At 35.2% G+C, this 27,537-nt stretch overlaps 3 protein-coding genes and 1 pseudogene across 4 annotated transcripts; 2 read left to right on the top strand and 2 right to left on the bottom strand.

Annotated features, from left to right (window-relative positions):
• Nucleotides 1–838: 838 nt before the first annotated feature.
• On the top strand, nucleotides 839–5,359 carry LOC120181368 (annotated as a pseudogene).
• Nucleotides 5,360–8,141: 2,782 nt separating this feature from the next.
• LOC120181345 lies at nucleotides 8,142–26,432 on the top strand. Of its 2 annotated transcripts, XR_005521747.1 has the most exons (2): nucleotides 8,142–8,756; nucleotides 26,419–26,432. XR_005521747.1 is itself a non-coding variant. In XM_039186506.1 (1 exon), the coding sequence occupies exon 1, from the start codon at nucleotides 8,158–8,160 to the stop codon at nucleotides 8,671–8,673; it is 516 nt and encodes a 171-aa protein (XP_039042437.1). In that variant the 5' UTR covers nucleotides 8,142–8,157; the 3' UTR covers nucleotides 8,674–8,801. The 2 variants fall into 2 exon arrangements, 1 of the variants encoding a protein (XP_039042437.1); XM_039186506.1 differs by lacking the exon at nucleotides 26,419–26,432 and having other exon boundaries at nucleotides 8,142–8,801.
• On the bottom strand, nucleotides 10,732–11,922 carry LOC120181367 (truncated FRIGIDA-like protein 1). The gene is made up of 3 exons (XM_039186522.1): nucleotides 11,273–11,922; nucleotides 11,017–11,168; nucleotides 10,732–10,763 (listed from the first exon to the last, which is right to left on the bottom strand). The coding sequence occupies exons 1-3, from the start codon at nucleotides 11,920–11,922 to the stop codon at nucleotides 10,732–10,734; spliced, it is 834 nt and encodes a 277-aa protein (XP_039042453.1).
• Nucleotides 11,983–13,752, bottom strand: LOC120181366 (trichohyalin-like). The gene is made up of 2 exons (XM_039186521.1): nucleotides 13,432–13,752; nucleotides 11,983–13,209 (listed from the first exon to the last, which is right to left on the bottom strand). Exons 1-2 carry the CDS (start codon nucleotides 13,750–13,752, stop codon nucleotides 11,983–11,985), a joined length of 1,548 nt encoding a protein of 515 aa, XP_039042452.1.
• Nucleotides 26,433–27,537: the final 1,105 nt, after the last annotated feature.

Genomic DNA, 27,537 nt, shown 5'->3' with positions numbered 1-27,537 from the left:
AATAGGAAATCACTATCTAAATTCATGCATTTTTTTACAAATTTGTTTTTTATTATTTATCAATAATACTATTTTTAAGAATAATTATTACTTAAATAATTTCTGACATTATTTTATTTTAGTGTATATATATATAATATAGAATGTAAAAATCATTTTTTATTGAATTTAATGAAAAACAATACATGAAATATATAAAAACCATTCTTAAAATAAACATTTTCAATTAACCTAAAATAGTTATTTATAACCAACCTTTCATACAAAACACAAAAAACAGTTGAACAGTTGGAGGAGGGAAAAAAAAAAAAATAAAAAAAAAACAAAGCTCGCGCTAACTCACTTCTCCCTTCAATTCTCAGAATTTTCCATTCATAGATTTTTTAAAATGAATTTTTGAAAGAAATCGAATCAGTTGATGCCGTTTGATTCGTTTGTGATCCTTGATTTTGAAAGCTCGAGGTTCAAATCCAATTTTGATTCGTCAATCTATCGGCCTTCTAAATGCCTAGTCGACGATGTTGATTCCTTATTCAGGTAACTATTTTTTCCGATTGAGTTGGATTTCGTTGAAGCTTAATGATGGAATGATCTAGGAGTTTATGCAGCTAACTGAGTGAAATTTGAACCAAAAGAAGGGAAAGAAAATATTTGAAGGAATTTTGGATGTTAATTTCATATGGATCAGAATTAAGGCGTAATTAAATTTTAGAGTTGAAATTTCATCCGATTTATGTGTTTCTTTCGATGAAATTGCTTAAAATGCAGGTAAGCCACGTAGAATAGGTAGGTGACGGTTTGGAACTTTTGGCGGGGGGACAGTTTATTTCGATGCTTTTGGAATATTGTAGTCTGACTTGGAATTTTTGTGGTAGAGAGGATGCCATCGTTTGAAGCTTTCTCATGATGGAATAGTATGAACTGCATTCTGGTAGTAGACTCAAGGAAAAGTTTTATATGGGGCGGATACGGGGGTTATTCTTTCTATATTTTCTAGGAGTTTGCTATTGTTCTATGCAAGGGTTGGACTTTATATCTTCAGGTGAATGGCTCAGTTCCAAAGGAATTTTTCTGAGAGGGATTTTGAACAGGTATTCCCCCTCCCCTATACTTACAATTTTATGGGTTTTTGTAGTTGAATCTATGTTATGTTACAACTTGGTTATAGTAATGAACTTGCTAGCTATGACTGTTGCAGCAAAATTAGTTTATCGATTCAGCAACATGTGATGTACAACATTGATAGGAGAGTCTTTTGATGTAGAATATTTTCTCTGCCATGAATGAGATTATAGATGTTATAGGCTGAGTTACAAGCCCTTTCTGCAGGCCATTTCAACCCTTAAGAAAGGAATGTATCTACTGAAGTACGGACGCTGGGGAAAGCCTAAATTTTGTCCATTCCGACTTTCAAATGTATGTTGCCTTGACTATCATATTACTAGTTCTTTTCTTGATGTTTTCTATATTGGAATTGCATTGAATATCATTTTATCTTGAGAACACTTGGTTATGAACTTTCCAGAAAATACTCTAATTTTTCTTATAAAGGAAATGTAATTCAATAAGAAATGAATATAGTGATCTAAGATTTTCTTTTTTTAATTTCAGGATAAGAAATCATTGATTTGGTATGCCGACAAAGCAGAGAAACAACTCAGACTAAGCCAAGTTCAAAGATTGTAACTGGACAGCGTACTGTAAGTCTGTATCTTTCAATGCCTCTGCAGTGATTTGTAACTTTTAGGTGCTGAATTTTAGCACAGAGACCCTATCTTAACAGTGTTAGTATTATTCACATACTGAACAAAAGGAGTGTAATATACGCTTAAATCTTCGAAACATCTAACCAATTACACATTTTGCATGACGGAATATTTTAATGCATTCTTCTGTTGAGCTGTACTATTGTGTGCTCACTTTCAGCAGATATAGAACTAGTTTTAACGTGAATATGTTATACCTTTGTGTCAATACCTTTTGCGGACATGAGTAAGTGTGACTATTGAAGCTGCTGTCTGTTTTGGAGCTTCTAAATCTAACAGATCCTATTTTTTCTATATGTTTTTCCAGTATTGTAATCTGAACCATGGGACTATCTTCTTGAAATTCATTTTTTAGACTAAAGCAGTCTATGGAACCAAAAATAAAAGAGATTAGAACCGTCTTAACAGGATGCAGAAGTGACAGAAGCTTTACTGCATGATTTTGCAGGCAATATTCCAGCGTAGCCCGCAACCTGATAAGAACAACAATCATTTTCTCTTCTTTATAACGACAGATCCTTGGATTTGGTTTGTATTCTGTACTGTTTGACCCGTTGATATCATTCTTTTAGATTATATAGGCATAGGACAATTTACTGTTTCTTAGCTTTAAGCTTCAACTGTACTATTAATACACGCAGAACAAGTGCATATTGTCGCATTCAAATATTATAGTATATTATTGTGGGGCTCACATCACACTTGTTTAACCCTTAAATTTTATGACTTATCTCTGATTTTTTTCTGTTTTATTATAACTATTCTTGTTTTCTTATAGTTTTTTAATTCTGCAGTTTCAGTTCTCAGCGGTTAATCTAATTAGTTTTGTCAAAGCAAGAGTTCTTGTGTGTCTAAAAGTCTACCATTTCATATTTTGTTCTTAGCCCTTTTTCCAAACCATGATTAGGACTTAGGACGTAGAAAGGAGAATTTAGTTTCTTGTTTTTACATTCCTTACCTTTCCTACTAGTAAGGAACAGAGGAAATGTGTTGCTGTATTTTGCTAGTAGTTCAAGATTTGGAGAATTGTAAATTTGTTTCACTTGGATTTTTAGTTGCTTTTTATTGTTGAGAGAATGTATGAATAAAATTCTCATGTTCATTAATTTAAAACTGAAACTTATATTTTCCAATTATTTTCTTTCTAATATAAAATATATTTTGATTTTGATCATTGAATTTATTTGCTACCATCATCTGAATCTCAATATATAAAAGTTAACTCTATTTAATGGGCAATGCTAATAGATATGCAAGAACAGGGATGAAGCTGAGCTCTGGTTTACTGCTCTTAGGGTCTTAATTTCAGAAGGTGACAATCGTAGGTGAAAAAGTAATTCAACTAGTGATAATACATCAACAGATAGTCAATCTAGCTGTACACAAAGAAATTCACAAGTATCTATTGTGTCACGTACAAGCAGTGACAACATCTATAAGGTTTCTTACTATGGAGTGCCAGAAAATCCAATCATTTTCTATTTTTTTCTTTATTAAATCTTTCCTGTTTGCTCATTGTAGGATACCAGAGATACCCAAAAGGTTTCACTCTCACACGAGAGCTCTCCACAGAGAAGACTGGGAAAAGCTTTTTCCGAGGTTTTACATACACTTCTATAATAAATTGCTTAACTCAGACAGAGCCAGTTGCCAGGCATGCAAATTCATTATCATTAGGCGGGTTAGAAAACTCTTCTGTTGATTCATTTAGAAGTAGTTTGTCCAGCAATAAATCTTCTTTAGAAGATTTTAACGCAATCGGTGGTGTTTTTATCTGGGGAGAAGGAGCTGGTAATGGACTGCTCGATGGTAGTCACAAAACTCAAACTACTGTTACCAGAATAGATGCACTTTCACCCAAGGCTCTCAATCAACAGTGCTTCTAGATGCTCGCAATATTTCTTGTGGGAATAAGCATGTTGTTTTAGTCACAAAACAGGGGCAGATATTTAGTTGGGGTGAAGGAACTGGTGGTAGGCTTGGGCATGGAGTTGAAGCTGATGTTTATCAACCGAGGCTCATAGGTGCTCTTAGTGGGTCATCTATTGGATTAGTTGCTTGTGGGGAGTTTCATACTTGTGCTGTAACACATTCAGGGGACCTTTATACCTGGGGTGATGGTTCTTACAACCTTGGTCTTCTAGGGCACGGTACTGAAGTTAGTAAGTGGATTCCTAGAAAGGTAAGAGGTGACATGCAAGGTATGCAAGTGTCACATATCTCTTGTGGCGCTTGGCATACAGCTGTTGTTAAATCAACAGGTAAATTATTTACATTTGGTGATGGAACTTTTGGTGCTCTAGGCCATGGGGACCGGAAGAACACAAGTTTACCCAGAGAAGTTGAGGCTCTTAGAGGACTACGAACGCTGAGGGCATCTTGTGGAGTTTGGCACACTGCTGCAGTTGCAGAAGTGCTTTCTGAGCTATCTGCTGAGTTTTCATCTGGAAAGCTGTTCACCTGGGTGATGGGGAGAAAGGGCAGCTTGGACATGGTGATAAAGAACCCAGATTAGTTCCTTCTTTAGTAGCACTGTCGGACACTACAAGCTTTTCTCAAGTGGCTTGTGGCCACAGTATCACTGTTGCTCTAACTGACACGGGGAAAGTCTATTCCATGGGGAGTGATGGTCATGGAAGCTCTGGAAGTAGCAAGCTTCCAACTTGTGTCAAGGGCAATATCAAAAACAGCCGAATTGAAGAGATAGCATTGGTTCTTATCATATCGCTGTTCGTTGTTCAAATGCTAATATTTACACCTGGGAAAGGGTGAAATGGTCAATTAGGTCATGGAGACAAGGAAGACAGAAACAGTCCCACAGTCGTTGAAGCTTTGAAAAACAAAAAGTAATGAGAGTGGTATGTGGCTCAAACTTCACTGCCGCCATTTGTTTTCATGACTGGGCACTAGGTGCCGATCACTTTAGCTGTTCTGGTTGTCGAACTCCATTTAGTTTCATCAGAAAGCGCCATAATTGTTACAACTGTGGGTTAGTCTTTTGTAGACTTTGCAGCAGTAAGAAATCTCTAAAAGCTTCTTTGGCTCCTAAGAAGAACAAGCCTTCTCGGGTCTGTGATGATTGTTTTACCAAATTAAATAGGAAAATGGAGTCTCGATCAACTCCTGAACTCACCAAGAATTCAAGGGAATTCATACATCAGAATGGTAATGAGTTACTAGATAAAGATTTTGTGAGCCCCGCAATTCTCCGTAAATTATCCAGGCTTGCATCCTTTGACTCATTCAGACAGGCCAGGAGTTGCAAATATGGTAGAAGATTATTTAAGTCGCAGTGTGACGCCAGCAGTTTATTAGGAAATTCTGTGAGATCTTCAACTTCTGGTTTAAGAAGAGTTTCTCGAGGATCATCCCCTGCATCGAGGAAGCCGAGCCCAGTTTTTTCTTCTACGAGAGCTTCAATCCATATTGATCTTGCAAATCCAGAGTTACTTCTTGATGACCCAAAGCACACAATTGAGAGCCTCACCCAAGAGATAAGTTTATTGAGAACACGGGTAATTATAAAGATAGATTAAGATAAGAACTACAACTTATCTGTTTATGCCTGTGACATTATATGTGAAAAAAGCATATCAAAGCAGATATAGTGATTAATTATTACCACTTAGGCATCGAGAAATTTCGATTTTCTGTTGCAGGTTTGTACATGAATTTATTATTCATCTGTCATTCACATGCATATGGGGCCTTCACTTTTATCTTTGGTTTCTATTTTAGAGTCTAAAATATAGCAAAGCTAGATTCGCTTGTATAGCCAGCCGTGCGTTGCAATGCAATGCATCTGTTGACATTGATATATACTTGAATTTCTAACAATATTTTGGGGTCTTTGATATACAACGAAATCTCGAAATTCCATTTTAACTAAAATATTTTTATATTAATATTATGTATATTTTATAGTTAAATTAAATTAATAATTTAGATTAAAAAAGTGACGATATTTTGAGTTGAACTTAACCTGCTAATTGTGATATAACAATATTTTGGGGTCTTTGATGGGCGGCCGGTGATGAAGTCAAATCTCGAGCTCGAAGCTTTAAAGAGTCTGTTTGTAATAGTTTGGCCATTGTTGCCAATATGCAGAATCTTGTACACAAATTTGGTCTCACCATGCACTGATATGCCTTATCGATGTTCTAGTATACACTTTACAAGCGTATTAGTGTCGAATAAAAATATTTTTTTGCATCAGATTAATTCAATTAACGGTATCAATTCAATATTAGTTCAACTGGTACCATTGCTGTTAACAATTTTGGAAGTCCACTAAGTATTAACTCGAACCCCGACAAAAAAAAGAATCAATTTCAAAGTCCGACTCAACTTCTGTTTCATTTTCTTCGACTGTAATAAGAGAGAAGGTTTAGAGATCGTGTCTCCAAAATGGCTTCTAAACAGGACATGACAGTAGAGACAGCAAGACAAACTTTTTGAGTGAATAAACATGTCGACAACAGCAGATAGCAAACCTGTTAAAATGTTCAATGAGCAGAGTGAGTGTGGTAGCTGTCTTCTTAAAATCGATCTTGTCGACTTGAACCTCTCCATCGTTGAGCTCATAGACATAGACCACAACGCGTAGCCCGTCGATATCCATCAGGACAAAGCTTGGGTTGACATCATAACTGATGCTGCTATATGCACCAGTAGCAGATCCCGGGTTTATAACAACCCCGCCTTCGTGTTTTTATGCGGTAAACTGGTGGGTGTGACCCGTCACGAGTATGTCTACATCCAGATGTCGCTGTACCATGGCTAAGGAGTCTAGGTCACCCCAGGGAATAACCTTGATGCATCAAGCGGCATTGAGTGATTAGTATTGTCTGCAATGTGCATATCAACGTAGGTTCGGAGATATAGCCCTCCATGGATCCTTCAAATACATGGGAAAACTATAAAAAAGAATCAGCATATTCGTGTAGGACACATTCGCGTATCCGTACTTCACTCTTAAACCGAGTAACATAGGCGTAGTCATCATTAGCACGAATTCATATATTTTTCACAACAGCAGGAGATGAATGCTTCATCATAAAATTTATATAATCCACATTTTTTGTCGTTGATCGTTACGATGTTGATATGACGGTTCACGATGATATACGGTGTTGAGGTGACAGTTTACGATACTGACGTTTCAGTCCATCATTACATGAATTTCGTAAACTGCCAGTCAGCACCGTAACGGTCAACGATAAAAAAAGTTGGTCAAAGGGTTACATTTGGTTTGTTTTATGAATTAGAGAGAAAAATAATACGAGGGACACATTATTTTTTTTCTCAAAACTACAAGGAGATGTATTTTTGTCATTATTTTAAAAAAAAATCAAAAACCACATGATATCCTTAAAATATGGGCCAATAAGCTTGAAAAACCTATTAGGCCGAGCCCAATTCATCTCTTCTATAAACTTCCTTAATGCTGTAGCCGCCATTTGAGGCTCCATTGTTATCCTCTCACAAAACCCTAATTGTTTCACTCAAAACCCTGCATTCCCCTCAGTCTCTCTTCTCCATTGATTCGAGCCCCTTCGTCAAGCTAAACCTCGGGTCTATCTCTATATTCACAAGGTCATCCCTTTAAAGGTAGTGTTTTTCCCTTCTTTCTAAGTGACCTTTTGATTGCCTGTTGGGTGGCTCTCGTTGTTGATTCTCGTGTTTTCTTTTGTTCTTTTAGTGTTTGTTTTTAGGGATTGTTCGTTTGTTCTCACGATGAGCTTGCTTGAAACAATAACGAAGGCTTCAGCTAATACTGAGCCGCACAGTTCTCTAGCAGACCACCCCATAGTTCTAAACGCTGACGATTTTCCTCAGATTAAAGCATGAAGCTGAAAACCCCAATCCCACATCGCTTGTTAGTCCCCTTATGGGCTGGGGGATCTCTCAACTGATGCTAAACTCATTGAATTGAGCAAGAAGTTTTATACCAAGTTAAATAGAAAGCTCAAAGACGTCCATAATTTCAACAGAGAAGAGTTTATGGGTATATTGACTCCATTTCTTGAGAAAATTAGGGAGAAAGTTGGGGTTTTTATTGGGGTTGATTCAAATGATTATGGGTATACTTCTGTTTTGCTCGAAAAAGTTGGGTATTTGATTGGTAGAGATGTTTTGAGTTTGGTTTTGGAAGCTTGTATTAGTTTTGAAATTTGGGAATTGTTGGAGGTGTTGATTGTTAATGGCTTGATTGACCATTCGTGTTATTCGAATTTGATTGTTAATCTTGCTGCCAAAAAAAGGTCGGATTTGCTTTGTATTTGTGTTAAACATGCTCGCAATTTGGGTTCGGTTGAGTTGCTTTGCATATTGAAATATTTCTATGTCCACCTAAAGATGGCTATGCTAGTATGGTTAGTGTGAGGAAGGAATGGAGAGTCAAGCTTTTCTGGCTATTGAAAAGGCCAGACTCGGAAAGAAATCACGGTTGGCCAAGGAGGCTGCGATTTTGCTTATGGTTGCGCATGATGGGTTTTCGGATGATGAGCTTTGTTTGCATTATTTGTTAGCTTCAAACAACGTCGATGAGGTGATATTTTCATCTTCGCTCGGTAGGTTAGGCCGTAAAGAGTTGATGAATTTGATTCAGTACCTTGGGAAATGGTTGAAAAAGTATGAGAGGTTTCCTCAAGCCATTCCATGTCCCAAGGCTTCCTCTGCTTTGGGCTTGAAGATCTGTGATTGGGTGCCCAAGCTTGAAGATGTCACGAACTGTCTTGGGTTTCTCGTGGATGAGAACTTCTCTTCGTTGATGTTACATCCCGAGTTACGCGAAGAACTCAAATCTATCGAGGGAGTGGTTAGTTCCCTAGCCTTTGAAGCAAGATTTTGCTGTTCAATGACAAACGTAATCGAGAAGTTGAGAGAAGGAGATATGCAGAGCTAGGAATTACGGTAACGTTGCATCGACACACTCTTTTCCCATCATTTGTGTTGCCCGAGTCTAATATATTTGCGTTAACTAGACTTGTGTTCGTTTTGGATTGAATCGAAGTTATCTTTAATCTTTTTGTCTGCTCATAGTTAAATCTTTGAGAGCTTATGATTTGCTTCGTTAGCTTCTATGTTTTGGAGCCTATTATACTTTTATTTAATCATCTGTAAAATGTTTAATATCAACAAGAACTCTAGAGAAGCACATAGGCATGCATACGCAGGTAATTGATTCGGTTCCATGATTAGGTGATCGGCTATGTGTCGTCATAAAATACAACGTGATATGATCTCAATTAGAAGTACCTTTCGAAAATTTTCATTTCATTTCAATTCCTTGCAAGGCAAGGCAGACTAAGCATGAGTTTAAAGACACTAATATTTACTCCTATTGTATCGTATATGAGGAGTTGTTTGATGCTCCTTAAATAAGTTATCGATTCGAGTCTTGTGATCGGAAAATAGTACTGCAGAGCTTTGTCTGTCATTTTGAGGAAGGTTTTTTCTTTTTGGATATATCGAGCCTAATCAAATTTAGACCGAACTTGTTCGGCCGTCAATCGGGTTTATGGAGATCTACAATTGTTCTGATATTCTAATAATTTAAAGTTTCTGATTCCGTCTCATGTTAACTTAAAAGAAGATACTTTTTAACGTAAAGAACATTGTGCTTTATCTTTCTTACAATGAAACAAGCAATTCCATCCCCACAAAGCAGAACATTTCAAGAAAGGGATTTTAGGTTAAGAATATAATGAAACACAGGTTCACAAGAAAGGAAAAAGCTTTATGAACATAAACAAACCCAAAATATTTAAAAAACGAAAGTCACGTTTTCAATCCTATAAAAACGATGATCCCATTAGGTTTTGTGTTTATATAGACTGTTGTTTTATTTTCCGGTTAGCAACAGTAAAAAAGGTATCAAGTTGACTATGTCGAACGTTGGAGATAGACGGAGCCAACGGTGGCTGAGCCATATCGCCGAGAAGTTCGTTCTCACATCGTACTGGACTGAGGATTCCGAGGGCAATTATTTGCTTGACATAGACCTTCCTGGTATTAAACCAACCAATCTATTTTCATTGGTTCATCACTTTTTCTTTTAGAAAATTGATTTAACCGAATTGATTTAACGTTAACCGGATCGGTCGGTTAAGTGGTTAACCGTATTTCTTTTTTAGGTTGGTCTAAATGATTCAGGGTTCAAACATGATGGGGGTGAGAATAGAGCAAGTCAGCTGGATATATAAAGGTTGAAGGAGAAAGGATACCGGACAAAAAACAGGTGCATATACATCGACCAAACCTTCCGGTTGCCGGAGAATTCAGACACCGAAAACATCCTTGGCAATTTCGTCGGTCAACACCTATGCATCACCGTTCCAAAGAAAATTGCTAGGAACAGCAGATCAAAGTTCATATGAAAAAGAGTAAGACCACTAAGACGAAGTAGATAATAGAGAAAACGAAACGAAAAATGAACACGAAGAAGGTATTAAGAGCAGCAGTGACCAAACATGTCGTGTTCCGAGTTCAAAGAAACCGGAAGGTAAAGACGGTTTGTTATCGATCATAATTAATGGTGTTGAGCGAAATAAGGGGATTGTTCTTTCGGTTTGTATATCGTTTGCCATTGGGGTGCGGATGTCCAAGCTTTGGGTCTAAGTACTGTTTGCATTATTCGTAAATATGTATTAATGTATATGTAAACTCTTTACTCGTATGTATATACGTGTATATGTGTGTATACTCGTAATAAACATAATATTCAACTTGTGCCGGTACTCAGGTCCGTACATGATATGTGTTAACTGTGCTTCACCGGAGCCGATAATGGCACCTGCTACTATCCTTTTTAGTCCAAATAAGTACAAAAATCTACATATGCTGAAAAGCAACACCATTCAAAATAGTTTGTTTCAGTTAGTTTACTATCAATACAAAATGAGCTTCAGGTCGATCAAAGCCACTAAAAAAGCAATGGTCAGAGCTGGCCACATTCTCCGGGCTAACTACCGACTTCATCATCATCATCAGCTCCTGCAACAATTTCCCAAAAGAAATATCAGTAACGGCATTTCAATAGATAAAGCTGTCCGAGGACACTTATTTTCATTCGGCGGTTGTTCCGATGGGGATATGAATGTCTAGGAAATGTTCTTTCGTATCGTGCAAATCGCTATGTTTGCTAATGATTATCACTATGAACAACAGGCATAGAATGTCATAACCACTTTTAGCACATAACAAAAATGCAGGGAGAGTCCAGCTATCATTGCAAAGAAATGCTTACCTTGTTTTGATCCTTTTAGACGCTTCGGAGCCCTTTCTGCGGCTATGAATTCTCGTGGATGCTTATGCGACTCCTCTTCTGCAAGTCCCAAAGCATATATATATCTAATTATCTGCATATGCTGCTCGCTTCGAGCAAGTTTTTTAAGAAACCTGAGAAACAAGTAACAGAAGTTAAAACTCATATTGGATCTCCTGGTTCAAAAGAACAATAAACTACAACTAAGGTTCATTCCAGGATCATGGTTTTTATAGACTTGCAATGAATCTTATCTTCCAAACCAAGAGCCTTAAATATTTCAGTATTGTGAATATGTCGAGCGACGAACACCAAAGCATCGAGAAGCTTATTGGCATCGAAAGTGTGGGCCAATCGGAAAGAGGCTAAAAGCCACAAGAATCCCAAAACCTCCAATTCATGGCCGGATTCAACTTTCATTTTTGTTTCCCAATCAAAGGAAAGGATCATAGCTTTTTCTCTAATATGAGGCTCAATCTTGGGTGAAAGTTCCATCAAATGCTCTAACAAGAGAATACAACTTCTTCTGGCAACTTTTCCTTCGAACTCTCTGTCTCCCTTACACAAATGCAGAGGGTAAAACCCCTCCATTGCTTCCAATACAAGCTTTGCAGGGTCAGCTGAACGTTGAAGGGACATAACAACTTCAGTAACGATTGAACCGTGGTCTTTCCAGTGCTCATTTAGGAACATCTGCAAATTCTTTCCATCCGAGTTTTCACAAAACCGAAGATGTGCTCGTGAAGAATGATCAACAGACAAAATGTCCGCTGCTTGAGCTTTCACACCCCTCTTTTTTTCAAGTTCTTTAGACCATTCCACAGGTTCCTTCTCCTTTGACTCGAGATCTTTCAACATCAAACTCAAGATCAATGGACTGTTGCTCATAGTTTCCCCTTTGTTCTGGAGATAATTCTTCGATTTTCTTCTCTCTTAATTCGACTTTTCTCAAACATTCATTATAGTGCTTTGCGTTAATTTGACTGCCCGAAAACATGGCTCGAGACTTCTTTCTTTTAACTCAATATCTTTACGACGTTGCACGAGTTCCTCCTCTTTCCTTTTAATCTCTTCCAACTGCTTTTGCACCAATCTCTCTTTCGCTTCAAGACTCTTTCGTTCATGCTCATATTGTTTTACATTAATTTCAAGATCTCTGCGTTGTTCTTTAACAGCCTTTTCTTTAAACTCAAACTCCTTGAAACTTTTCTCGAAACTCATATCTTTCATCCCAAATTTCTCTTCTTTCAACTCATACTCCCGCAAGCATTTCTCCAGATCTTTCTCCTTCGACTTAACCTCATCCTCACGTTGTTTCAAACTAAATTCAAGATCTCGAAGACGCTCTTTCGAAGCCTTTTCTTTCAACTCAAACTCCATAAATCGCTTCTCGAAACTCTTCTCTTTCAGCCCGAATTGCTCTTCTTTCAACTCATACTCTCTCAAGCTTTTCTCCAAGTCTTTCTCCTTCAATCCAACTTCCTCCAACTTATCTTTCACCAATTCCTCCATTGACTTAACCTCATTCTGCCATTGTGTCACGCTAAATTCAAGATCTCGAAGACGCTCCTTGGAAGTTTTTTCTTCCAACTCAAACTCCATAAATCGCTTCTCGAAAATCTTCTCTTTGAGCTCGAATTGCTCTTCTTTCAACTCACACTCTCTCAAGCATTTCTCCAAGTCTTTCTCCTTCAATCCAACTTCCTCCAACTTATCTTTTAGCAATTTCTCAACCCACTTAACCTTATCCTCACATTGTATCAGACTAAATTCAAGACCTTGAAGACGCTCTTTGGAAGCTTTTTCTTCCAACTCATACTCCGTAAATCGCTTGTCGAAACTCTTCTCTCTCAGTCTGAATTGCTCTTCTTTCAACTCGTACTCCAGCAAGCATTTTTCCTTCAATCCAACTTCCTCCAACTTATCTTCTGCCAATTTCTCAACCGACTTAACCTCATCCTCACGTTGTTTCACACTAAACTCAAGATCTCGAAGACGCTCTTTCGAAGCCTTTTCTTCCAACTCAAACTCCATAAATTGCTTCTTGAAACTCTTCTCTTTTGACCCGAATTGCTCTTCTTTCGATTCATACTCTCTCAAGCATCTCTCCAAATCTTTCTCCTTCAATCCAACTTCATCCAACTTATCTTTTACCAATTTCTCCATCGACTTAACCTCATCCTCACGTTGTTTCACACTAAACTCTAGATCTTGAATACGCTCTTTCAAAGCCTTTTCTTCCAACTCAAACTCCATAAACCGCTTTTCGAAACTCTTCTCTTTCGACCCGAATTGCTCTTCTTTCAACTCATACTCTCTCAAGCATATGTTCAATTCTTTCTCTTTCAATCCAACTTCCTCCAACTTATCTTTTACCGATTTCTCCATCGACGACACCTCTTTAGATCGCTCCTTGCATCGTTTTTCACTAATTTCAAGATCATCACGACTCCGTTCAAGATCCTTCTGCTCTAACTCGAAATCCCTACAACGCTTCTCAAAACCCTTCTCTTTTAGACCCAACTCCTCCTCTTTCAGTTTAAGCTCTTCCCGTTGTTCTTCAACTGAACGCTGAGCGTCATCCAAAACTCTTTCCATATCTTTCCATTGAAGATTAAGCAACATAATGGAAGAAGCGCGATCATGAATCTCATCCATAGTTCTTCGCAAGCTGCTTTTGCTTAACTCCATAATCTTTGAATCAGTTAGCTTATCCATCAAGTAACTCAAACTTCAAAACCCTACAACAAAATAAAAACAAAATTCCTTAAGAGATACTGAAAATCAGAGAATTTTAGAGGAAACGGTGAAATTTAGCTAAGTAAAAAAAAATCCATTGCAAATTTACGATGTCAAGGAATATAAACATGCAATCAAAACATAATGGCTAAAATCGTAGAACTTGAACAGTCCTGTTAACCTTCTGCTTCTCTTTGAGAATTTTCTCAGCTGGCAAACAAGCCCTAACTTCATCAACCAAAAGCAGAGAAAATTGCACACAGATAGACAAAAGCAATGTAACCCTCGAATATTAACGATCAGAATAAACGTAGATGAAACAGAAAATTTCTCAACATTTAACCGAACAAGAAAACAAACCCAGGAAAAAAATCATACCTTTTAAAAAGTGACACTGAATAATATGAATCAAACAATAAAGTTTCTATTTTTTTCTCTCACTGAAGAGTTTTCGAGGGGTTTAATGTGTGTGAGAGAGAGGGAAATATTCAGGCTTTTTCGGCTCGTAAGTTTTAAATCTATAATCCTGATTAAGATGCTAATAGATATTTATTACTTGAGGGTCAAGAAATTTAAAATTAAAATAAACTTTTTATATAAATTAAATGAAAAATTAATATAAGAAATCTAATCATTTATAGATTATATATGCAATACTCCTTGAATTTATTTTAATTATATCATAAATTTTAATAAATATGATAAAATAAACTATAATTTAGGGACTAGAAAGATAATATACCCCAAAACAAGAGAACGAAGCTCTCGTGGGATGGGTTAATGTTATGGTGCCTGTGGATGAGGTGGCAAAGGACTATGGAATTATGGTAAAATAATAATATTCTAATGTTTTCAATAAAGTAATTATTTTATTTTATACTCAATAAATAATGATTTTAAAGATAAATTATACTTTAATTTAGTAAATAAAATTATAATTTAATTTAATAATATGAATATAATAAATTAAATTTAAAAAATCACTTTTATATTAAATTTTAAAAATATTTAGTTTAAATTAATAAATTAATGTGTCAGATATCAATAATCACATAAAAGATGATATATTAAAAAGATATATCTTATCTATATTTAATTTTTAAATTGTTATTAATAATTAATGATCAATTATTAATAATTATATCAAAAATAATAAATTATATTTATTTTTAATTTCTTATTTAGTTAAAGAAGAATTCAATCGACCCTATTTAGAAAAATAGAATAAATTACATAAATAGTCACTAAAGTTTGAGTAAATTTTTGTTTTTTCCACTATAATTTCAAAAATAACAAATTAATCTCTAATGTTATTGATTTATAACAAATCAGTCACTAGCCGAGATAATGGATTGCTGATGTGGCACATTAAATCAATTACCTGTCACATTTTATCACATATTTGATTCCTCAAGACGTTTGGCCGATGTTACGCTCTTCTTCTCTCCCCTTCTTCAAAAGAGAATCAAATTTGTTCGCACTAAAATCGAGCACTTCCAGTCATGTTAATCCGATGAGATCTGGTAGTTTTCCTGACATTTCATTGTTGGAAAAATGAAGACTAATGAGATTTGTGATCCCCGCGATTGAAGATGGAAAAGGACGACCCTTTAATCTGTTCTTCAGGATCATATTCGTTAAGTTGGACAAAGAATCAAACACGTTAGAGACTGTGTGCTATTGAAGAAATTATGATCAAACACGAGACTCTGAAGCTTCCCCATTATCGAAACTTTAGGAGAGATTGAGCAAAAGAGGAAATTTTTACTAAAATCTAAAGATTCAAGTGAAGATAATCTATGGATTTTATAAGGAGAGGACACCAAATCCCCAGAGAGACAAGAGTAAGAACTTTCAAGCGTTGTAACCTCGACAAATTTGTAACAAAATGATCTATTGAAAAAGCATCCGAGAAAGTTAGATTTATTACTGGTCTTGTGAGTTTAACAATTGAGAGTCGCCACCCAATATGAAGAAACTCCATGGAAGCCGTAGTAGTATAGGAAACAAGCAGACAAGCTGACTTCTCCATGAGAAACCTCAACTAACCTTTAAAAGTTTGAAATTCTTTATAAAATTTATTGCGTTTATTCTATATCTTTGAATCAATCATTGTTCACCTCCTTTCTTTGATATTGAGATAGACGAGAGCTCAGTTGTTGTGGCTTGGCCTATGCGACTGCTGTGAAAGAAACTATGGACAAAGCTGAAGGATGTCAAAGAAGTTCTAGAGCGAAAGAGAGAGGGAATCAGTGATATAAAAGATGAGAGAGTGAAGCAAAGGGTCATCAATCATCAGCTGTTGCACCGGTGAGTTCTGCAACACTCCTGGTTGCATTGTTTTAATAACGTAAAGGGGGGGGGGGAGAATGTCGGTCAAACGTATTGAAAAGTCAAATGTGTGTTAAAATGTGCCGAGTCACCGATTTAACATGCCACATCACTGTTATGTTATCTCAGTATCCGCGGTTAACAACGAGTAATCCATTTATTATAAATGGATAACATTAGTGACCAATTTATTACTTTTAAACTTTCAGTAGGGAAAACAAAAACTAACTCAAACTTTTGTGACCATTTGTGTGGTTTACTCAAACAAATATCCATGCTGAAATTACTTTTCGGCTTATACAGTAAATAAGTATTTAAACTATATTATTTTTTTATGTATCTAAAGTATTTCTTTATCAAATTAAATATTTTTATATATCTAAAGTATTGTTTTATCAAAGTAAATACTTAATGTTATATTTTTTGTCAAAATGGATACTTAAAGTATTTTTTAGTTAAAAAATGTGTTTAAATTATTCAATATTTTCTATCTAAGTTCTTAAAAAGTTAAAACGTAATATTTTTTAAAGAATATTTTAGATACTTAGATGAAAAAAATTGAATACTTTTTTAATAGTTAGAGTAATTAACTTAGGAGTAATTTGAAAGTTAAGTAATTAAACTAAAAAATTAAACTAAAAAATTAAACTTTAGTGACCAAAATAAGAGTGAGAAGGTAGTTGAGTGATGAATGGTGCAAATTACCCATGAAAAAGTGTCTTGTGCAAATCATTCTTTAAGTTTTTAACAGCGATGTATTAAAACGAAACAAAAATTAATTGCCAAGTATAATTTTAAAAAAACCGAAAGTGTAAGTACTAAAACTAATTAAAACTGATAATTTAACTACTAAATACGTAATTTATCCTATAATATATGTTACTTTTATTATAAAAATAATCAAATATTTTAATAATATTTAATATAATAGTTAGATTATAATTGTGATATTACGATAATAAATACTATGGATATTATAATGTGAAGTATTTTTTAAAAATAATTTATTATTTTTAATTATAAATATAATTTATAATAAATTTATAAAAGTATTATGATGTGTCCTTATATTATGTTAGAATTGGCTATAATTGCAGTTTAATACTATGATATTTAGTTATAACTTTTATTTTATAAATCGTTGTGTTGTGGAATTCGGGTTAATTTCCACCAATAATAACAAATTCACCTTGAAAACTATTATCTAGGTGACTAGTGTGAAAACGATTGTACTAAAAATCACCCCAAGGTAGATTCTCAGGAAAGAGGAGGGGTCACAATGGTCCCTCTTAAAACCCACTTTCCTTAGACATAACTACCAAGACAAGTAATTTCAATAGGATAATAATTAAAAACAACTATATCCGACAATAGCTATTAAATAGACATAAAGAGAACACCAAGATTTAACGATGTTAGGCCAAAATTATGTCTACCTCCTCGAACACTACTAAAATAATATTTCACTAATAGAGGAAATATTACAAAGAGAGAAAGAGTACAAATAGCCTTTAATAGTGAAGAAGGCTTATATTTGTATAATGATAAACTAAGGAGGAGGAGGGCTCTATTTATAACAAAAGAATTTCCCATCCTCCTTATACAAAACCAATGTGGGATATTTGCCAAAAACCAACAAATCTCCACCTTGGCAAATTCCACACACGTCTCTAAAAAAATCCAATCTTCAGTAGTGTCTGCAAATTCATCTTTCAATTTGTAACAATATTAACCAAGTCTAAACAATGTTTAAACTTGACCGCAGTTACCACTTTTGTCAACATATCAGCAGGATCGAATCTTCTGGATTATGACTCCGCCTTTTTCTAGAATCTCTCGTACAAAGTGATATCGAACATTGATATGCTTCGTCCTTGCATGGTAAACTTGGTTCTTTGCTAAATGAATAGAACTCTGACTGTCACAGTGCACTTTGATGTGCTTTTGTTCCATTCCCAATTCACCAAACAACCCTTGAAGCCAAATTGCCTCATTCACAGCCTCTGTAACTGCCATATACTCTGGCTCTGTAGTAGACAAAGCCACTGTTGACTGTAAGGTGGACTTCCAACTGACTGGTGCTTTTGCAAATGTAAACACATAACCAGTAGTTGATCGACGCTTGTCCAAATCACCTGCATAATCTGAATCACAATACCCAACTACACACTGACCATCTTGTTTGTCCTGCTGAAAGACCAAACCAACATCTACGGTGTTCAGAATATACCGCAAAATCCATTTCATAACTTCCCAATGCTCCTTTCCAGGATCATGCATATACATGCTCACAACCCCCAACTGCCTGTGAAATATCGGGTCTCATACACACCATTGCATACATTAAGCTACCAACAGCACTTGCATACGGAACCTTTGACATGTATTGTAACATCCCAAACTATGGGTTAGTGACTAAATGGTAAAGTTTCAGAAATTTGGTGATTAAAGTAGAAGAATGGATTAGTTCAATGATTTATCTGGAAATAAATCCTAAAAGTTGTTAGTAATTATCAAATGAAGTAGAGGGCAAAATGGTCATTTGACTAATAAATGAATTAAAAATAGATATGATAAGGATATATATGTTAGAGGGGATAAGGAAGAAGAGATATTCTCTTCATCATCTTCTTCTTCTTCTTCTTCTTCTTCATGTACGAGAGAGAGAAGAGCCAAGCTTGCAAAGGTAAGATTTCTTGTTAGCTGATTATTTGTTAATTTTAAGAGCGGGTTTTGATCAATAGGTAATACTTAAGCTTATGGAAAGCTTAAGTTGTCCTAAAATCAAAAGATAAAGAAGTTAAGAAAGATTAAAAAAATGAGTTTCTTAAGGAAGTTCTGGAAAAGAGTTAGTAAGTGAATTTTGAGAAGGAATTTGACTTGTCATCAATCTAATTAAGGAATATGGAGTGTTAGAATTAGATTTAAAACATGTTAAAAATCTGGTATGATTCTTGAAGTTAATAAATAGGAGATGATATTAAGGTTAAAGACGAGATAATTGATTATAAATGAGTTTAAACATGTATATGAAAGTTAGGAATATGAAAGGGGATGAAATATGAAGCATTTGAGTAAAGAGTGGATGATTTTCGGGTTCAAAAAGAGGTTCTGGGTAGAGTGCATCGATGCACTATAAATTCGATGCACATTTATAGTGCATCGATGCATCAAGGTTATAACCCAGAAATCGTTTGAAGGTGTATCGATGCACAGGAAATGCATCGATGCACTCTTTTAAAATAAATACATCGAATGCAATTCGTGTATCGATGCATAAGTAGTGCATCGATGCATCCCAGTAATAATACAACATCGAATGTATTTTATGCACCGATGCATCAGTAGTGCATCGATGCATACTTTCATTGAAAGATGAAATTGTCATTTTTCTTAGTCTAAGGAGTGAACCATTAGAGTATATTAGTTATAATACTAATATAGATCTATGTATAATGATGTAGATATAGAACGTGATCCCTTTCCGGATGAATTGAAGGATTATAATCGAATCAAAGCAAAGCTAAGGTGAGTGCAATTTAATTTGTACTTATATTATTGAATAAACATTTGGCTTGCGATGAGCCAGTGATGGAGTTACTATGGTAAGAAGTAACTCCTAAAATGTTATTTGATTGGTGATCAATGTTATGATTTGTGTGATTATGAGATATATAAGTTATATGGAAAGTATATGTGAAATAAGATATGAGCTTATATGAATATGTGATATGAATAAAGCTATAAGAAATGATTTATGTGAATACATGCATTTGTGATGCATGTTATATATTATTAGATATATGTTTACACATACATATGGTATATGACCGAAGAGAATGAACATGTGATTATAAGATCAATGATTACACGTACATTTGGTACGTGACTGAAAATAAAAGATATATGTTCATAAGAGAAAGGATATGAATAAGTAAATTGAACTGTTATGAATGTTAATGCCCATGTTATGTGATAAGAGAGCTAGTGGTATAGTTGGCATGCCAAGGGTCGAGGGTTTACCTATGTTCTTCGGGACATATGGACTGTTTACCTAGGTTCTTCGGGATCTATGGACTGGTCCTTCGGGACGAATACTGAACTAAGGTTCGGTGCCCCATGAGGGAATTGATACGAGATGTGGTGACAGCATTAGTGTACAACCTCAATGTACTCACATACCTTAAGTTCTCAAATGTATACATGGGCTAATACAAGGGCTTTAAAGATAATAAATAACTTGTTATGATACTATATATATGCTTTGTTGTGAAATGACATTGATACTCGATGGTGAGTATAGAAAGGTTCAATATATGCTTACATGATAGAAAGAAATTAGTAATAATGATATGAGTACTGATAAGTATATTAATGATATATGTATAAGTATGCATTATGTTATATGAAATGGTTTGTGGTTTTATTATAAGTTTTATATGCCTCACTAAGTCAACGACTTAACGTGTAAGTGATTTACACGTAGGTATGGAGAGGAGTAAAGAGCGATGTGGAGTAAGACAGGTCAGTTCTCCTTACTCAATGTCAGATCAGAAAAGAGGTGATTAATATGTACTTTAATATATAAAGTTCTAGTTGGCATGTATTCAAAAGAATATATTGTATAAACTCTGAATAGTTTTGTAAATGTTTTGAATAAGTTGAATGTTATAAAAGTTTTTAAATTACTCAATATTTTATACGAATAAATGTTTGAAAAGTCAATGTGACACTTCGGACTCGTATCCGGGTCGGATATGGGTTGGGGTGTTACATTTAATGGTATCAGAGCTACGGTTTAGCCGATTCTAGGCTTAAATCGAAGTCAAAAGTGTTTTAAAAAGTATACATGCCAAATCAAAGTGAAAAATTCTGATCTGATAGTGTAAGGAGTATGTTGTATTGCTAATAAAAATATATTATTATGTGATAATAGAAGTATGATAATAAGAGCTTCGAAAGAAGTGAAAGGTAATAAACCTGAAGGTAATAGCATTCACCTGCCCTGGCCAGGCAGGGAGAAGAGCGAACACCTCAGGAAGTGCCTGTATAAAATTTGGAAAATTATTCTTCATGTTGAAGAATGTTCTGATGTGTTTTCAATTTATACTTCTTTAACTCATAGAATGAATGTATCAAATTAGTTGATAAAGTTGCGAGCACCCAAGTTCAAGGGTGGATTTGAGGAATGTTCTATTGTTATAGACCTTTGGTTGAATGATATGATAGAAGGTTTTCATTTCTTCAAAGTAGAGATGTTAAATTGAGTAGTTTTGTTACTACTTTGGTAAGTTAGAGTATGGTGGACAATTGTCACCATAAGAACGTTAAAAGATTAAATGATGTGATTAGAATTGTATAAGAGTTCAAGAATAAGCGCATTGATGACCAGTTTATAAGATAGATGAAACTGGAATACACGAGCTTGAAACAAGGGAATTACACCTTGTATGAGTATGATTATAAGTTTAATAAGCTAAGCAGAATTGTTGCTGAGTTAATTCCGACTGAAAATGATACATGTGATTTGTTGTTTAGGACTTGCGCCTTAAATTAAAAGAGTGTTACTGGTTTTGAATTTGTTATCGTTTCAAGAAATGGTATTGTGTATAAGAAAGAGTGCGGAGAAAGGATTTGTACTTTAGAATGAAAGAGTTAGCGTTGACTAACAAGATTTTGTGATGAAATTGTATTGGATATAGTTGTATATTTTGATTACGTAAATGTGATATAGTGAATGAAGTGAGGATTCGTATGGAAGTGTAAATGATAAGTTCGATATAGAAACACGAAAAGTGTGCAAGGTGATGTGAAAATATTGTTTGACTCCTTAAAGTATATATTTAATCACAATTAAAGAAGATTTAAAGTTGTGTTTTGGTCAAATGATGATGAAATACAAGTTTGGTATGGTTATAAGGTAATTAGAGAGTTATGAAGAAATAGATGGATTTATGATATAGAGTGATGAGATGGATGTTATTGTCAACGTGATGAGTGACATTATATGGAATTTTAGAAAAGTCAAAGGAAAAATGCATAATCGAATGAGAGAAAAGACAACAATGGATTGGTATTACTGGTTATTGTTTATATGATAAGCAACAGAAGATAAATGTATAAACGAAAAAGATAGTTGAAAAACTAAAGGATTGAAAAGTAAGTTTATGATGATGACAAGAAAGAATAAGTCAGGGAAGCAACATAAGAACATTAGAATATATGTTCTTATTGAGATGTGTAGTGAAAATTCGAGGACGAATTTTCTTATAAGGAGGGGAGAGTTGTAACATCCCAAACTATGGGTTAGTGACTAAATGGTAAAGTTTTAGAAATTTGGTGATTAAAGTAGAAGAATGGATTAGTTCAATGATTTATCTGGAAATAAATCCTAAAAGTTGTTAGTAATTATCAAATGAAGTAGAGGGCAAAATGGTCATTTGACTAATAAATGAATTAAAAATAGATATGATAAGGATATATATGTTAGAGGGGATAAGGATGAAGAGATATTCTCTTCATCTTCATCTTCTTCATCATCTTCTTCTTCATGTACGAGAGAGAGAAGAGCCAAGCTTGCAAAGGTAAGATTCATTGTTAGCTGATTATTTGTTAATTTTAAGAGTGGGTTTTGATCATTTGGTAATACTTAAGCTTATGGAAAGCTTAAGTTGTCCTAAAATCAAAAGATAAAGAAGTTATGAAAGATTAAAGAAAATGTGTTTCTTAAGGAAATTCTGGAAAAGAGTTAGTAAGTGAATTTTGAGAAGGAATTTGACTTGTCATCAATCTAATTAAGGAATATGGAGTGTTAGAATTAGATTTAAAACATGTTAAAAATCTGGTATGATTCTTGAAGTTAATAAAGAGGAGAGGATATTAAGGTTAAAGACGAGATAATTGATTATAAATGAGTTTAAACATGTATATGAAAGTTAGGAATATGAAAGGGGATGAAATATGAAGCATTTGAGTGAAGAGTGGATGATTTTCGGGTTCAAAAAGAGGTTCTGGGCAGAGTGCATCGATGCATCAAGGTTAAAACCCAGAAATCGTTTGAAGGTGTATCGATGCACAGGAAGTGCATCGATGCACTCTTTTAAAATAAATACATCGAATGCAATTCGTGCATCGATGCATAAGTAGTGCATCGATGCATCCCAGTAATAATACAACATCGAATGTATTTTATGCACCGATACATCAGTAGTGCATTGATGCATACTTTCATTGAAAGATGAAATTGTAATTTTTCTTAGTCTAAGGAGTGAACCATTAGAGTATATTAGGTATAATACTAATATAGATCTATGTATGATGATGTAGAAATAGAACGTGATCTCGTTCCGGATCAATTGAAGGATTATAATCGAATCAAAGCAAAGCTAAGGTGAGTGCAATTTAATTTGTACTTACATTATTGAATAAAAATTTGGCTTGCGATGAGCCAGTGATGACGTTACTATGGTAAGAAATAACTCCTAAAATGTTATTTGATTGGTGATCAATGTTATGATTTGTGTGATTATGAGATATATAAGTTATATGGAAAGTATATGTGAAATAAGATATGCGTTATATGAATATGTGATATGAATAAAGCTATAAGAAATGATTTATGTGAATACATGCATTTGTGATGCGTGTTATATGATATTAGATATATGTTTACACATACATATGGTATGTGACCGAAGAGAATGAACATGTGATTATAAGATCAATGATTACATGTATATTTGGTACGTGACTGAAAATAAAAGATATATGTTCATAAGAGAAAGGATATGAATAAGTAAATTGAATTGTTATGAATGTTAATGCCCATGTTATGTGATAAGAGAGCTAGTGGTATAGTTGGCATGCCAAGGGTCGAGGGTTTAACTATGTTCTTCGGGACATATGGACTGTTTACCTATGTTCTTCGGGACATATGGACTGTTTACCTAGGTTCTTCGGGATCTATGGACTGGTCCTTCGGGACGAATACTGAACTAAGGTTCGGTGCCCCATGAGGGAATTGATACGAGCTGTGGTGACAACATTAGTGTACAACCTCAATGTACTCACATACCTTAAGTTCTCAAATGTATACATGGGCTAATGCAAGGGCTTTAAAGATAATAAATAACTTGTTATGATACTATATATATGCTTTGTTGTGAAATGACATGGATACTCGATGGTGAGTATAAAAAGGTTCAATATATGCTTACATGATAGAAAGAAATTAGTAATAATGATATGAGTATTGATAAGTATATTAATGATATATGTATAAGTATGCATTATGTTATATAAAATGGTTTGTGGTTTTATTATATGTTTTATATGCCTCACTAAGTCAACGACTTAGCGTATAAGTGATTTACACGTAGGTATGGAGAGGAGTAAAGAGCGATGTGGAGTAAGACATGTCAGTTCTCCTTACTCAATGTCAGATCATAAAAGAGGTGATTAATATGTACTTTAATATATAAAGTTCTAGTTGGCATGTATTCAAAAGAATATATTGTATAAACTGAATAGTTTTGTAAACGTTTTGAATAAGTTGAATGTTATAAAAGTTTTTAAATTACTCAATATTTTATACGAATAAATGTTTGAAAAGTCAATGTGACAATTCGGACTCGTATCCGGGTCGGATACGGGTTGGGGGTGTTACATGTATTCCCGTTCTGTATTATCCTTAGGTGACATGGATGCACCGAGCTTGAAATGAGGAGCAAGAGGTGTACTAACTGGTTTTGACTTCTCATTCATGCCAAAACGTTTTAGCACCTTCCTCAGATATTCTTTCTGAGACAAACAAAGCCTCCCCAATTTTTTATCCCTTGATATCTCCATGCCTAGAATCTTCTTTGCTTAACCAAGATCCTTCATCTCAAACTCCTTGTTCAATTGAGTCTTTAGTTTCGCAATTTCTGTCTGACTCCTGGTAGTTATCAGCATATCATCAACATAAAGAAGAAGATATATATATGATCCGTCTTGTAGCTTGCGTAAATACACACAATGATCATATTTGCTTCTTGTGTACTTCTGCCCTATCATAAACTTGTCAAATCGCTTGTACCACTGCCTTGGAGATTGCTTCAATCCGTATAGCGATTTTTCTAATTTGCACACCATCTCTTCATTTTCAGCAACTTTGAATCCATCTGGCTGAGTCATGTAGATTTCCTCATCCAAGTCTCCATGTAAAAATGCAGTTTTTACATCCATCTAAACTAGTTCCAAATCCAACTGTACTACCAAAGCCAACAAAATTCTGATGGAGGAATATTTTACAACTGGAGAAAATACTTCATTATAATCAACTCCCTCCGTTTGAGCGTAGCCTTTAGCCACCAATCTTGCTTTGTAACGGATGTTATTCTTGTCAGGAAATTCATCTTTCTTTGCATATACCCACTTGCACCCAATTGCCTTCTTTCCCTTCAGAAGACTAGCTAGTTTCCACTTCTGATTCTTTTGAAGGGATTGCATTTCTTCATTCATGGCGATCCTCCACTTTTTATGTTATGAACTTTGTACTGCTTCATTAAAAGTGTCAGGAACGTCATCAATTGCAATTGGTGATGCAAAAGAGACCATATCAGCATAACGAGCAGGTTGTCTAATGATCCTCTTTCCCTTTCTGAGTGCAGTTGATTCATGTTGCTGTGGAGGTTCTTGGGTCTGAACCTCTTCTTCATCTGACTCTTCTTCTACCATAGGAGAGTCAACATCAGTTTCTTTACTGGCTAGGTCAATTCTGCTTCCTTCAAACTCCACCTGTTTGGGAGTTCCATCTGTCTGCTCCAATTTTTCTGAAGTCACCTTTCTCAACATGGTAGATTCATCAAAGGTAACATCCCTGCTAAAGATTATTTTCTTTGTTTCTGGACACCAAAGACGATAGCCTTTCACACCATAGGTGATCCCCATAAAGATCACATTCTTTGCTCTTGGATCCAGCTTTGACTCCTTAACATGGTAGTATGCAGTGGAACCAAACACATGTAAGGAATCATAATCTGTAGCAGGTACTCCAAACCATTTCTCTAATGGTGTTTTACCACCAATAGCAGTCGATGGTAAGCAGTTGACAAGGTGACAAGCATAGACCAACGCCTCCGCCCAAAATTCTTTGCCTAACCCAACATTATACAACATACACCGAACCTTCTCCACTAATGTTCGGTTTATACGCTCTGCCACCCCATTCTGTTGTGGTGTACTTCTGACAGTGAAATGCCTGACAATACATTCTTCTTCATAGACTTTCAGAAATGGATCATTTTTGTACTCTCCACCATTGTTTGTATGGAGACGTTTGATTTTTCTATCTGTTTGAGTATCCACCATCTTTTTCCATTTAAGGAAAAATCCTATCACCTCATCCTTTGTCTTCATTGTATACACCCAAACTCTCCGGGAAAAATCATCAACAAAGGTGACATAATAGTGTGTTCCTCCCAATGAAGTTGTCCTGGAAGACCCCCATACATCTGAATGAACATAATCCAAAATACCTTTAATATCATGGATTGTTGTTCTAAATTTCACCCTCGTCTTCTTCCCTTTGACGCAATGCTCACAAAAAGCTAATTTGCAAGCCCGAGCACTCTTCAATAATCCTTGATCTATCAGCAATTTCAAGGATTTTTCACCAACATGCCCCAAGCGCATATGCCATAACCTGGTTGCTTCTGACTCATGTTCATCAGTAGAAGCTGCCACTGCTGCTGTCCCAACAATTGTACTACCCAGAAAGTAATACACATTGTTTCTTTTCTGAATTCCCTTCATTATCACCAGTGCACCAGAGATAATCCTCATAACCATCTTTTGCCATCACTTCTAAACCTTTTGACTCTAAGGTTCCCACAGAGATGAGATTTCTCATTAAATCTGGTAGATAATGGACACCTGTTAAGGTTCTGATTGATCCATCCTGATTCCTCAAGCGAATTGAACCAATCCCAAGTGTGTCAAGAGGGGAATTATTTACTGTGCAGATAATTTCACCTTTTAGCTCTTTAAAATCAAAGAATCGTTCTTTATTGGGGGTCATATGGTGGCTACAAGCTGAATCTAACAACCATGAACTGGAACAGCTGGTTGATGGCGTAGCAGCGAATGCGAAATCTGAATCTGCATCATCATACTCGACCACATTTGATTCTGAGACAGCCTTTCCCCTTTCAGGTTTGCCTTTGTTCTTTAGCCTGGGACATTATTTCTTCCAGTGCCCTTTTTTCTCGACAAAAGGCACATTCATCTTTGCTCAATCTGGACTTTGACTTCGATCTCCCTCTCATTCCTTTATTCTGACTCTTCGAACAGCCTCTAACAACAAGAGCTTCTGCTTCGACACTTGTGTTTTCTTGTTTGTCTTTCTTTCTCAATTCATAACTATACAAGGAAGCAGTTACTTCACTGAGAGAC

Source organism: Hibiscus syriacus, unplaced genomic scaffold, assembly GCF_006381635.1.
Source record: "Hibiscus syriacus cultivar Baekdansim isolate YM2019G1 unplaced genomic scaffold, ASM638163v2 tig00112523_pilon, whole genome shotgun sequence".
Classification (NCBI taxonomy): Eukaryota; Viridiplantae; Streptophyta; class Magnoliopsida; order Malvales; family Malvaceae; genus Hibiscus; species Hibiscus syriacus.
Note: the sequence above shows the minus strand (reverse complement) of the source record. Positions and strands in the feature narration are given on the sequence as shown.